Genomic DNA, 14189 nt, shown 5'->3' on the forward strand with positions numbered 1-14189 from the left:
TAAATATATAAATTTATTTAAAAAAAGAGGATGGTGGTGTGTATTCATCTTCTGATTTAAAGCAGATTCCCATTAAATGGACAGCACCAGAAGCTCTTAATTATAGGAGATACCATTCTGAGAGTGACGCATGGAGCTTTGGCGTCCTCCTCTAGGAGACCTTCAGCTTAGGGGTCTGTCCATACCCTTGATTGAAAGTCTTCATTATCTGTGCTTGTCCGAGGACTGTTTCTTCTCTTCCTTTCCTCCTGAACTGTCCCATTTCTCTTTCTTTTCTATCTTTCCTTTATCATGCCTGGACTCCTTTTTGCCACCAGAGGAGATTTTATCCATTTTTTCAGATTTAAATGAGTCACCGCCTTTTTCTTTGCCTGACGGTTTTGACTTATTCTTTTCCTTGTCTTTCTCATTTGGATAAGGAGACTCACACGGACTCTCACTTTTGTGTTTTGAAACCCCCATTGTTCCATGTTCCTCTTTCCGCCTCTTGGTTAATAAGTCTGGTGGCACTTCTCGGTCACTGTCTGAGTGATCCCTTTTCCGCTCTTTCCTGTCCTTTTCATCTTTTATTTCTCTTTCTCTGGATCTTTCCCTCAACTTGTCCAAATCTTTCTTGTCCATTTCTCTCTCCTTACTCTTGGACAGTGGTGGAGGAGTATGATTAATGTAGAGCTTTGCTGAAGATTCCTTGAGTTTGATGAGACTGTCCTGTAGAAAATGAATGGAGATGACAGGTGAGCTGGCATAGCTCTCAGAACCCAGAGGAACTTTGGGAAGTACTGTTGAGCAATGTGATGGAGAAGGGTAGGTATCAATTTTGCGACGTTTTAGTTCCCTTTCAACCTCTGCAATATCTGATCGGGGAACAGGTGACTTCAAGGACCCAGAAGCTGGTGTCTTCTCTCCTCCTTTAACATTTTCCTTTAATTTCATTTCCTTTGCTATATCTCTTTCTCTGGATGGCTCCTTCTCTCTTTCCTTTTCTTGAGTCGACTTTGATTCTGCATTGGGGACAGTGGTCTTGAATTTCTCATCTTTAGCTTTTCCTTCCTTCTTGAATTTTTCTTTCTCTTTGTCAGACTTAGGTGTTCTTTCCTTCGTCTCTCTTGCTTTTTCATCTTTACTTGGCCGTTCTTCCTTTGGTTTTTCTTTACCATCTTTACCAAGTACTCGGGCCTCTGGAGTAGTAGCTGGAGTCTTTTCTTTTTTCTCTTTTTCTTTCTCTTTCCCTTTTTCTTTGCCATTTTCTTTAACAGCTTTGCTGTTAGAGCCACTATTTCCATTGCTTGAATTCCCTTTTGGTGTGGCATTAGAAGCTTTATTAACTGCTCTCACACTCCACTGAGATCTCTCCCTTGATTTATCAGTCTCATCGTTACTGCTTTCAACCGATTTAGGTGCACTTCCTGTTGACGATGAAGAAAGCCCACTACAAGGCCCATTTTGTATACTGGCAATTGCATTCCTCGGAGGGGGGTCTTTGTGATGAAACTCCTTTTCAGGTATCATGTATGACTTTCTACTTTTCAACTGCCCAGCGTAGCCCATAGCCAATGCATATAGATCTGGCCTCTTCTCTTTCTCCTCTTGGCAGATTTTATGCACTCTTCTTTCCAAAGCCTGACCCAGATTCAAAACTTTTGGGTACCAAGGAAGTATTTTTGTTAGCACAATCAAGATATTCCTGATGTGAGTACATTCGCCTGTTTCAAGGCAATGTACCGATGCCTTGGTTAGTTTGTAGTGCCATTTATGTACAACGTGTCGAAAATTTTCATAGTCTAATTGATCGGCTTTATTTCCACCATCAAAACCAGTTGCCCGTAATATAGTAAGAAATCCTGGATAATTTCCACATTCCTTTTCATATGTGGCTCTATCACTGTGCCACCTGGTCACAGTCTCTAACATGCAGCAAAGGAATCTTCCATATCGACTAGCTTCATTTTCAGTACAGCTTGCGACTGTGTAAATTATACCAGAGAAAACTCGATCATAGCAAAGAAGTGTGGAAAACTTTGGAGTTTTCTGTCGATGTACCAATTCAACAAAACGAGCACAGTAAACAGCATCAGTTGCTGAAAAAATGCATCGAGGAAATACACACAGCTGTAGAAATTTTGTGATGGTCTCATTTTTGGTAGATTTTGCTAAAAGCCAACTGTCCTTTTCCAGTTTCAGTCTCTGTAGCACTCGCTGTACATGTTCCATCTGCTTCTTTTCTTCTTCAAGAAGCTTGTCCTGAAGGGCAGTACATCGCTCCTTCTCTTTTTTCTTTTTATTTGGAGGCATTTCCTGATTGTCATCAATTGCTTTCATCTGGACTTTAAGTTTATTGACTTCCCGTTCATAGCTGGTATGTGGAACTGCAAGGTCATACATTGTCAGTGACCAGAATGTGGCATAGAACTGAGGGCTGATGTCATCCCAGACTTTGGAAACACATAAGGAAACCACTGCTTCATGCACAGGAGCCATCACCATTTCACATGATGTAATGTACTTGTGAACTTTATGTTGCTGTTTATTTCCCTTCCCTGATTTTTTAAGTTCATCATACTTGGACGAAATACGGTGTGCATACATTGGCCTAGACAGGAAAAATGCTGCATCATGGGGTGTGTGAAATTCATTACAGAGCACATCCATTGAAGGCACTCGCTTTATATAATCCTCTGTGCTTAGATTAGACGCTAAAAAGCCACCAAACTGTACCAGGGTATCATGACACTGATCATAGAGCTTTCCCACAAGTTTCAAATGTTTCTCTCCACCTTCCTGAAAGATTACCCCATTCCTCTGCTGAGCCATAAGCACATAGAGAGGAAGAGCAAGATCATGGTCTAATAGTGCATCCTTTAATCTCTGGGAGGATTTTTTAGTGTTTCTTATCTGGCCAAAGTAACCACCCTCAGCTTTTAGTTGCTCTCCACCAGTCATGGCCTCTAGTTGCTCCACTGTCATTTCTTCTGTAATTTCTATCCCTGCCATTTTCTGTACCACTTCTTTCAATATAAGCAGGTCACAACTTTTGCCTGCCTTTAGCTGATTAGCCACATATTGAAGAAGACCAGCAAGATCAATTGGATATTTACGAAAAACTGCACCACAGAAACTAGCCAGACTCTGAAGCCAGCTTGAGATGGTTGTGTCGTCATGTTTCATTCTCTCCTTTTCTGGATTAGCTAAAGCTTCAATGATACAATAGGCCAAGATGTCATAATTCAGTGACGTGAGGTATTTCAATGAATCCACTACAGGCGTTATTAGGTTATCATACTTCTGTATTTGTGACAAGATATAATCAAACAAAATGGTTGGATTGCTGTGGCTCAACTTCCCAATTTGTCTTCCAGAGGGCTTCACATTTTCCTTGGTTAGACGCTTCATGATATATTTGGCTCTGTCTATTGTTTGAGCTTTAACTTTTACTAGAAGTGGATGACTGTTGTAAGTTTCATTCTTCCACTGGCCATACAGACGATATCTATGCTGGTATGGAAATGTTTTAAACATTCCCCACAGTTCCTCAGACATACAAGCATTGCAGCCCATCAAAGAAAGAGATGGAAGTAATACCTGGCCAGTAATGCTAAGCAAGCAGCTAAGGATAATTTCCGTCTTCTCTTTATCTTCTTGTTTGCTTCCGTCAGACTGAAACGCCTTCATAAATGACTTGCCTATCCGCACCACTTTTGCGAATAAAATGGGATCGTGAGAAAGGTGAGGACCAAGGTAACAGAACATATTGAAGACGTCTCTCCTCAAATCTTCAAAGCTCTCTGCTTGTTTTGGTGCTCTCTCGTTTTGCAAAGCATCAACAGGTGAGCCTTTAGCACCTTTAGGAACGCCAACTCTTCGGTAGAGAGGCTCAATAGTTATATGAATAAGCTTGCAAATAGCAAGGGCTATTAGTTTATGTGAAGCTGCATAGTATGGAGGCATCTGATCCATAATGTTCTGTGCATGCTGCCAATCACCAATCTTTAACAAGGCTTCCAACAAACCAAGTTTTTGGTTGTCAGGTGGCTTCTCCACTTTCTCCTCTTCTTTTTCCTTTTCTTTCTCTCGTTGGTCAATTTTATCGGAAGACAGTACAACCATTGTAAGTTTTCTAACAATCTGCTTAGCTGCTACAATTTCTCGCTTGTGTTCATCCATAATGCAATCATCAGCTGGAAGAAGATGTACATAAAGATCATCGAAATCAATAAGGTTAAATTGTAGAAGTACTGCTGCAACTCTGTACAAAGATGAAGGAGTCTCTCCATTTGGTTCCTGGTAAAACTTGAATTTGAACCCAAGAATATGACACAGTGTTTGCGGTTCACACATACTCATGTAAGAGTCTAATAAAGATATAAAGAAGTCATCGTGTTCTGGCCTGCATTCAAACACTTCTAAAATGACATCCAGAACTCTATTGGGATCCAGATTAAAGCATCCTATTAAAGATGTGATATTTTCTGAGATCAAATCACTAGAAATATTTCCAGATAGATCTTGCCCCAATTCAGCAATCAGCCTGGCATAACCTTCATTTTCTTCTCTTAACAAATTAAATTTTTGCTGCTTATAAAAGAGTTTTGTCTTGATTTTCACTGACTTTTGATTGAATTGCTGTGATTGTTTGATAAGCCCTAACGATTCCAGTGTTTCTGGATCCAAGCGTTCCTTTAGAACTGTGTCTGAAACGAAATACAAACATGCTAATACCAACTGTGTAAAACAGTCTCTCTTGCTTTTTTCTTCTAGACAATTTGTCTCAGTATCTAATATGCAGAATACGTCAGCAAGAAGGGAGGGCATATCCTCACAAAATTCACTAATGTCGTTAAGAACATTAGATGCCTGTTCATGCTTTAGATTTCCTTTAACGACATGGTATGATAACTCATAAAGAGCTTGCTGGAAATCTCTATAAGTTGAACTATCATGGCTTTTATGTTCACTGAGGATCCGGCATAAATGCAAAAATTCACCTCTCCCTGATTTCTCCCAGTTCTTTATCCACTCTGCGGGAAGCACGACAGCTGCGTCCGCCATCTTCCCCTCACTAGGAGCAAAAACCCGATGTGCAGCAGGCGAGCGAGGGGTCGAAGGGGAGCACCGCCCACGGGAATGCCGGGAGCCGCGTCTGTGTGCTCATAATTAGCTGCGTGACGTTGGGCGAGTCTGCTCATCTCTCCAAGACTCTGCCCTTACCTGTAAAATGTAGAAAACACCACCCCCTCTCAGGGCTGTTGTAGAATGCAGTGAAATGTATAGGAAATGTATAGGAAGATGCTTAGCACTGCCCCTGGCACTTGGTAAATTGTGGTGGCTGCCTTGTCCAGGCTGGATAGCCCTTGATTATCAAGTCCTGAATTCATGGCCTTCTTTTTCCCTGGCTGGAAAGTTTATAACTACAACTTTAATTTCATTAATAGATATAGGACTTTTCAAGTTATCTGTTTCTTCCTGAGTGAGCTTTGGTAGTTTGTATCTTTGAAGGCATTTGTCCATTTCACCCCAGAGTTGGAATGTTCCAGTCTCTGGCATAAAGTTCAAGTGAAAGTAGGCCTGAGGCTCATCTGAGAAACAGCCATGAATCCACCTGGCCAAGGTGGAGCACCTTAAATTCAGTTAGAGACTCACCATGTGACACTGGAATAAGGAGACTGGACCAGAGGAGGGGCTCCTAACCATTTCCGATTACAGCCCCCTCCAGGTGAGGAAAACGATGTCCCTCTCCTGGAGAAGGATATCATCACACAAAAATATGCATGTACTTTCAGAAGGTGTCAGGCCCCCTGAGGCTGGTCTGAGGATCCCTTAGTGCCCCCAAGGTTAAGAAAAGTGATAGCTGATGGTCAGTATAGGTCAGTATATGGTCAGTATAGGGATAGGGGATTTAAAAAAATGGTTATTATGGGATTACATGAAATCATGTGTGTGAAACTTTTGAAAATTGTAAAATACTATAGAATTTAAAAAATAAAAAGAGAATCAAAAAAACTTTTTATTTTATAATAATTTTAGATTTACAGAAGAGCTTCAAAGACAGCGTGATTTACCTCTCCCAGTGTCGACATCTCACATACCAACAGTACATTGTCAAAGTTAAGAAATGAACATTGGTACATTACCATTAACTAAGTTCTGGACTTTATTTGGATCTTGCCAGTTACTCCACTAATGCCCTCTCTCTGCTCCATGAGGCCATCCAGTTTACCTCATTCATTTCATTGTCGTGTCTCCTTAGTCTCTTGTAATTTGTGATATTATTCAGTCTTCCTTGTCTTTCATGGTTCAGATACTTTGGTGAGTGGTGGTCAGGAATTTTCAGTTGAGGTTTGTCTGAGGTTTTCTCATGAATCCACTGGGGTTATGCATTTGGGGGAAGCACACCGCAGAGATGAAGTGACCTGCTCATCACATCTAATTCGGGGTACACGATATCAATGTGACTTTTTCCTGGTGATGTTATCATTGATCACCTGGGTTAGGTGATGTCTGTCAGTTTTCTCCACTAGAGCATACTTTCCTCCTCTTTCCATATTGTATCTGTTAGAAGCAAGTCAGTAAGTCCTGCCCACAGGTCCCAGGATAACTGCCATGCTTTCCCATGACCCGCCTCCCTTGCCACTCTTGAGAGTGAGATATGGGAATGTAGAGTTCCTTCTCCTTCCCCTGAACGTGCCTCTATCTGGATAGGATGTGCACAACTGAGGCCGCCATTTAACGACCAAGGGGGCCAACATCCTGAAGACAATGCCCACACGTCAGGGATAGCAGTGCAGAAGGATGGACAGAACATGGGCTCCTGATGATGTTGTCAATCTGTGAACAAATATTTAATGAACAAATGAACATAATGGGAAGAGCTCTCTAGTTTTTGCCCAGCTATTTCACAAACGTTTCGAGGGGGCTCATAAGGAAGAAACCTAATAACATTCTGTGCCAGTGATTTTCCCTCCCACGGACTTGCTGTTAAGTGGGATGATACATTTTCTTGTATAAGATGGTTAGAGTTGGGTTTCTTCTTGCTTATAGCAGAAAGAAAACGGATACTCTACCCTTTTAGAAAAATCCTCCTGCAAACAAGCAACCTTTTTGAAATACCTCTCTGGAGACTCTTACAGAGATGTCCTTTAAACACGGCTGATGTTTTTATCTGAGAGAGAAAGTGTGTGTGTACTTGTGTGTAAAGGCAGCAGGACATAGAGTGTTGAGCAGAAGAGCAACCAGCTAAGAGAAGCAGGTGGGAGAAAAAGCTCAACCGAAGGCATCGAGTGCTTACCGTTCCCACAAGAGGGATAAAGGAGAGGAGAGGACAGTTTTCACTCAGTGGGTATTGCATGCCAGGCAATAGGAGCTCTAAATACATGATTTTATCGACTCCCCATGATGGGCTTAGAGATTTAAAGTGGCTTAAAATCTGACTCCAAAGTCCTGCCACTTTCCTTTACCACCCCAATCCAATCCTTAGACAAGATCTCTAGAAATGTCCCCAGTCCCTCCACTTTTCTCCATCTCCGGCGTTACCACCCTGATCCAAGCCCCATCATCCATTTCCCGGTCTGCGGCATCTCGCACCTAACTGGTGTCTCAACTGCCAACCTCACTCCTCCTCCCTATGGTCTGTTGTCTGCACTGTCTATTGGTCGCTCCTCTCTCCAGAATGATTCAAGGACATCTCAGTGTGCGAATCCAAACTCTTTCCTGTGGTCCCTTCGGATTTCCACGATCTGGTCCTGCTTGTCTCTGCAGCCTCATCTTGTACATTTTTCACTCCACTCACCGAGCTCCAGCTTCCTTGGCTTTCTTACTGTTCTTCCAGGTACTTCCGAACTTAGGGCCTTTGCCCATTTGTCCTCTTTGCCTGGAATGCAACATCATCCACCATTTCTTGGCATGGCTGATGTTTTTCAACCTGCAGGTCCTGACACAGGAAGCTTTCACTGAGCACACCAGGGTAGCTCCTCTCTGTGTGTCACCCAGGGTACTCCCTTTATTACCTTCATCTCAACTTGAATTATTTTTATTTCTCAGCTACTCTCCTTAACTGACTCCCCTGTTTAGAATGTTGGCTCCATGAAGGCTAGGACCTTCTCACCGCTGTGCCGCCAGCACTCAGAACCATGTTTAGCACATGGTAGGTGCTCCATAAATACTTAATGAACAAATGAACATAACTGGAAGAGCTCTCTATTTATTGCCCAGCTATTCCACAAAGGTTTCGAGGTGGCTCATAAAGAAGAAACCTAGTAACACAGAAAAATGTAAATGAACACCGAGAACATCAGAAATAGGGAGAGTGTAAATTAAATTACAAGAGCAACACCAGATACTTAAACCAATGCAATTCTTAAAAATGAGCCTAATCTTGGCTACGGGTTCCCTTTGTAAATAGTTCAATAAAGCCCTTTGTAAACGGCAAGGGGTTCTAGACATGGACTTCCTGCCCACCCAGCCTCACCTGACTGAATCAGAACGGTCACTTACCTGAACTGGGCCAAACTCTCTCACACTTGGACCAAGAGATACAGAGAAGGATTTGGACAGGGGGTGATATGTTCTGGAACTATGAAAAGAACAAGCCTTGGGCCATGGGCAAGGAGATGGAGCAGCTGGAAAAGCAAGCGTGGGAAGAGGAGCAGGAGTCCAGCATGGCCATGCGGAGATGGAGCAGCGGAAGAGCTCATGCAGCTTCAGAGAAGACGGTGGCAGCTGTAGCTGTCTGCTGACTCCCCAGTTCCCATGAGGCCATCTGAATTTCCCCAGTTAGATCAGCAGGACTCTGCTGGGTCCTTCTGACAAATCTTTTTCTTGAGCTTCTAAGTCTCTGTTTTTGGTCATCATGTGGTGCTGAGGCCAGGATTGATTGATAAGAGACGATAACACTGAGTCACACTAGGCTAGATTGTGCTGCAGTAACAAACATCCCCCCAGACTGAGTGGCTTACAAAGCAAAGACCTATTTACCACTTCTGCTACATATCCATCAAAGGTTGACTGCTGTTCTGCTGCAAAAAATCTTCACTCTGGGACCCAGACTGATGGAATAGCCTGTAGTACCAGTCACTGTGACCATCTCCTGCCTTCACAATCCAGCTGGGACCTTACATCCATGAGAAGTAGGACCTGTGAATGTTTTGTCTCCTTAAGTATTGGCACAAATGTCAACATTTCCGATTTGAGACCCACACCCCCAGAAGAGGCCACTGGGTCATTTGCTAATTCCCCGTTCTTCTTAGTTTTCTGACTTGGTGCTGTGGCCAGGTGTTGCCTCGGGGTTCAGCTCTGGACCCAGGCTGTCCCACCCTAGCCCACCACCCGTCCTAACTAACCAGCAATGGCGAAGCAGGTGGCCCCAAGGGAAGAAGAACCGTGGGAAGTGTTGAATCCTGACTCTACCGCTTATTAGCAGGGTGGCTCTGGGCTACTTGCTCAGCTTCTCTGAGGCTCTGTTCTCTCGTAAAATGGGAGGGATAATAGTGGATAGGATGGTGGTAGGGCGTAACTGGTTTTCAAGGGTTTCACACACTTAGTGCTGTATACATGGTATTGTGGTTACTGTTCTCTTGAAATACGTCAGTAAGTTTGGGGAACTCGAACCAGTGCCTGCAGCAGCTCCCCACTCCAGCCCACCCCAGAGACTGTGGTCCCTGCAGAAGAAGAGACTTTGGCCTCACCGTGCTCCTGACCTTCCACTGCTCTTCCTTTTGCAGAGGCCCTGAGGCAGGAGCTGGCGGAGCAGCGGGCTGCCTGCTCTGAGCACCAGAAGGACTTGGAAGCGCTGCAGGCTGAGCTGAGGGCCCCGGGCAGTGTGGGCAGGCCACAGGCCATCAGCCAGTGTCCAGGGGACAGCGAGGACCGTGCCGGCACTGCAGAGGTCAGCACCCCTGCCCTGCCCATGCCACACCCTTCTTGGAGCAGTGTCAGGGAGAGGCTCTGGGTGCTCGGTCACCCCCTGTCTGAAGGGGGGAAGAACCTCTCTTTCCACAGGCCTGGGGGACACTTGATGAGCCTGCAGGCTCCCATCTTTGGAAAGGAAAAACAAGCTTTAAGTGCAGCGTGTTATTTTAAATGCACATGCAGTGGGATCTCAGGGTGCTGGTGCCAGACAGGGTCCGTCCTGTAGACCGGCAGAGAGTTTCTCAGAACACCTCCCCAGACAGACTCCCCGTCTAGACCTCCCTGTTCCTGTGAGGACAGGTGAGCTTGTCACCAGAGGTCAGTGCTGAGTCTCCTTGAACTTTCTGGTCAGACTTGGCCCATCATCCCCCTCCTTGCCCTCCATAATTCCTACCTTGCTGGGTAGCACAGGGACCTCCTAACAACCCAGGCATCTCTCCCCAGCCCACCACATACGGCTTCAGGTATTCATCTAAAGTGCATCTGTGTAAAGCCTTCAGTGGCTCCCGACTGCTGTGAGAATAAGCTCCCAGTGGTCAGTCTGGCATTGAAAAGCCTTTACCCACTGGCTGCATATCCCTCTCTGCTCTAAATGCAGGCTCTGCATCCTGCCTCACTGCCTTTGCATGTGCCCTGGCCCCTGCCTGGGACCCCTTCCTCCCTCTTCAGTGCCCAGTCAGTCCCTCCGTGCTACGGGCCTCCCCTCCACACCCGTGACCTCTCTACCCTCTGAGCTCCTGGAGCACTTCCTGTTGCTATAGCTCAGCTGGCACCCACCTCTACTGCCTGTCCTGTTGGAGAACCACCACTTCATGGATTCCCTTGTTTCCTCGCCTGGACTAGGCATCCTTTGAGAACAAGCCATGTCTGCTTCATCTCATCCCCCTGCCCCACCCCCAGTGCTCGGCACACAGCTCTGCACACAGTAGAGTCTCCACCAGGGTGTGCAGACGACCACGACTGGTTGGTGTCCCAGCCCTGCTCAAGACCGCAGGAACATGGGGATGGTTCATTCCAGATTTTGCTGGTACTGAGAACCTGAAGACAATTTCTGTGCTTAATGAGAATCATTAACAAATGATGTATCACGATGAGTTCAGCTCAGTTGGTAAAGTCTAGCAGAGGGAAAACAGAATATGATCCATTAAATGTTCTAGGCTGGTGGGGGCCACCTGGACCTGTGGAAGGAGCTAGGGGAAGTGTGGGATGGTGACAGCTGGTGGCTGGAGGGCCCAATATTGGGCCCTCTGCAATGAATGACAGGCTTGCCTGAGGGCTACGGAGAGAGACCCGGGCTGGGTAGATGAGACGGTACCTGGTCATCCACACCCAATCCTCACCTACACCTCACTGGAGGGAAGCCCTGAACCCTCCGGGAGGAACAGCAAGGCCCTGGGTGATGTCCCCCACAGAGAAGAAGTATATCCACAAGAAGGAACAGCCCCAGGCAGCAGGAGTGAAAGGGGGGTGCAACGTCAGGATGCATTCCCAGCGTGGCCACCACTGCAGGTAAGTGGTGTTGCATCCACTGGGATCTTCTGAGGAGCCCCATGAAAGAATTCTCAAATCTGTCGCAGCCAAGTACAGAGGGGGATGCACTTATCCAGCAGCTTCTCCCTCCCACCAGTCAAGGGTGGCCCCACAGGACTTTAACCCCACAGGCTCTTCAGGTCATGCAGGTGTGAGTGCCGGGTGGTGCCCATGGGCATCCCACACTATGCAAACCCCAGGGCTGGAACCAAGAGGTACAGGGCCTGGGCCGCACACGCTCCCTGTGCAATGCTGTTCAGTCTTTGGAAGGAACAGATGCACAAACCTTCAGGCCCGTTTGCATGGACTTGAAAACTGCTACATTCACTAATCGGGGATGAACGCTGACCCCATTTAATGGTGGATATCAGTCTTTGTATTTCTGTCTGAACCATTGACATTCAAGCATCATTTCGCAGCAAGCATTCATTTGGCACCTGCTGAATCCCAGCCACTGTGCTAGGTGCTATAGGATTGGGAAGATGAAGAGGAGATGGCTCCTTCCCGGAACAGCTGCTGGTCTGGTGGAGGAAACCAGCATTTCAACAAATCAGTGCACTTCCTTATAACCTCTACACGGAGAGGATCTAGCTCTCAGAGAAGAGAAAGCTTGTCGCCTCTCCCCTGAGGGGTCGAGAAGGCATCACCAAGGCAGGAATGGTTGGGTGTGGAAGGCACCCTAGGTAAAGAGACGGGCAAGGGCAAGTGCGGGGCAGTGGATTACAACTGTGGTGGCCTTAGAGTCACCTGGGAGCCTTTTTCAAAAGACACAGGGCTGGGATGTACCCAGACCCGCTGTATCAGAATCCTGTGAGGTGATGTGACATTGTTATCGTTCAGCAAATATTCACTCTCCCCGAAGGCCCTGCCCTGTGTGGTTTCGCCCCAAGTTCCCATGTTGAAGCCCTAACCACCAATAGGATGGAATTTGGGAATGAGATCTTTGGGGGGTAATTAGTGAATTAGTGTCGTAACAAGAAGAGACTCAGAGACATCCTACCCCCCTTCCCCCCCACCCCCCCACTCCACACATGTGCAGTGTTGGGCTTGTTTTCATTTAAGCCACATTCTTGGCTCACCAGCATTATTAGACTTTTTGAGGGCCACATTTGGCCAACTCTCAAAGCAGGAAACTTTAAGAGACTAGACGTGAGCTCCTGAATCAGGAGCCCGATTTGGGTTCCAGGCTGGGTCTTTGCCGCGGCACATCTCTGGCCCTTGTCTGCCACTGCGCCTCCTGCAAACGGCTCTTCTGGCTGCTTTCTCCCTAGGAGGGGGCCGGTCCGGGCCAGGCGGGCTCCCCGACGGGCAAGGGCGCCGGCGAGCAGGAGCCGAGAGAGCGGTGCGGCCTCTGGGAGGACAACTCGCAGCTCAAGGAAACAGTGCGGCGGCTGCAGGCCGAGGTGGAACAGCACCGGCAGGAGGCGCTGCAGCTCCGCCACCAGCGCAGGTAGCTCTGCGGGTCGGGGCTTCTCTCCTCTGCCCCTTGGTGAGCCTCTGGGATCTAAGATTGGGTTGCACCCTCAGCATCTTCCCAAAGAAAGGACTCCCTAGTACGCCAGCACTTCACTGATGTTACTCCTTTGACCCATGGAAAGGATCAGTGGTCTAGGAATTCTAGATCTCATTAGCCCTGAAATGGGGGGAGGGGTACCCTATTTCCCTACAGATCAGGGAATTTATGGAATCAAACTTAACGATGCCAAAAGTATCCTCAAAACTAGCCTTAGGGAGTCAGTGCAGTGGAATAGTTAAGACAGTTCTGTGTGCTCTTTTTTTTTTTTTTTTTTTCAAATTTTAATCTAAGGCTTAACGCATTACACTTTATTGATGAAAATACTACATTCACATAATTCATAAAACCAGAGCTAGAAGGGCCTTAGAAAATAATCACACTTGCATGGTATGCTGACAAATAAGTTACATATCGTTTCTGTACAGTATTCTCTTCACACCATGTATAATCTTGACATTACCAATTATAATTATAGATACATTAATGTTGAACTTACAGTTTTAATCCTTACAAATCATTGTTCCTGTTCATCACTGATGAATGGATAAACAAAATGTGGTACACATCCATACAATGGAATGGTATTCAGTTATAAAAAGAAATCGAGTTCTGATACATGCTACAACATGGATGAACCTTGAAAACATGATGCTAAGTGAAAGAAGCCACATATAACCAAAGGCCACATATTTCATGATTCCATTTTTATGAAATGTCCAAAACAGGCAAATCCACAGAGACAGAAAATATATTAGTTGTTGCCAGAGGCTGCAGGAAGGAGAGAGTTGGGGGTGACTGCTAACAGATGCAGGCTCTCTTCTGAGGGTGATGGAGATGTTCTGGAATTACTGGTGATGGTCACAACACAGGGATATACTAAGAACCAGTTTTAAATGGCATATTTTATGCGAATTTCATCTCAATTTTTTTAACTACAGAAACAGTCAATGTTCCAATAAAGAGAATCATGGTATCAGCATGATCATAATTAGAATAAAAAAGGCATAACATGAAAATGTCACAATTACTGGGCAAGGGAAATTCTGATGACACATTTAAGGGCACATTAAAGGATAAAACTGCTATTGCTGTTAAAACATGTGAAGGTGATCCTTCCCAGAAACTGAAATTAAAATTTTTACAAGAAGCCAAAATCCTCAAGCAATATAATCATCCCAGTACTGTCAAATTTATCAAAGTTCGCACACAAATACAGCCTATCTACATGATTAAGGAACTGGTT

The 14189-nt window shown here is 45.5% G+C and overlaps 2 protein-coding genes across 2 annotated transcripts in view; one reads left to right on the forward strand and one right to left on the reverse strand.

The window, feature by feature from the left end:
- Positions 1-14189, forward strand: part of LOC309816189 (protein FAM184B-like) — a gene marked incomplete at its 5' end in the record, with an annotated part of 185957 nt that overhangs the window by 152312 nt on the left and 19456 nt on the right.
- Positions 30-5241, reverse strand: LOC309791827 (THO complex subunit 2-like). The gene has a single exon (XM_082600939.1). The coding sequence runs from the start codon at positions 5044-5046 to the stop codon at positions 205-207; it is 4842 nt and encodes a 1613-aa protein (XP_082457065.1). The 5' UTR covers positions 5047-5241; the 3' UTR covers positions 30-204.

Source organism: Mesoplodon mirus (genome assembly GCF_964341445.2).
Source record: "Mesoplodon mirus genome assembly, chromosome: 2".
Taxonomy (NCBI): Eukaryota; Metazoa; Chordata; class Mammalia; order Artiodactyla; family Ziphiidae; genus Mesoplodon; species Mesoplodon mirus.

What these genes read in the sequence shown, in the direction of transcription:
- LOC309791827 (XM_082600939.1), bottom strand. Translation starts at nt 5,046, where the DNA reads ATGGCGGACGCAGCTGTCGTGCTTCCCGCAGAGTGGATAAAGAACTGG.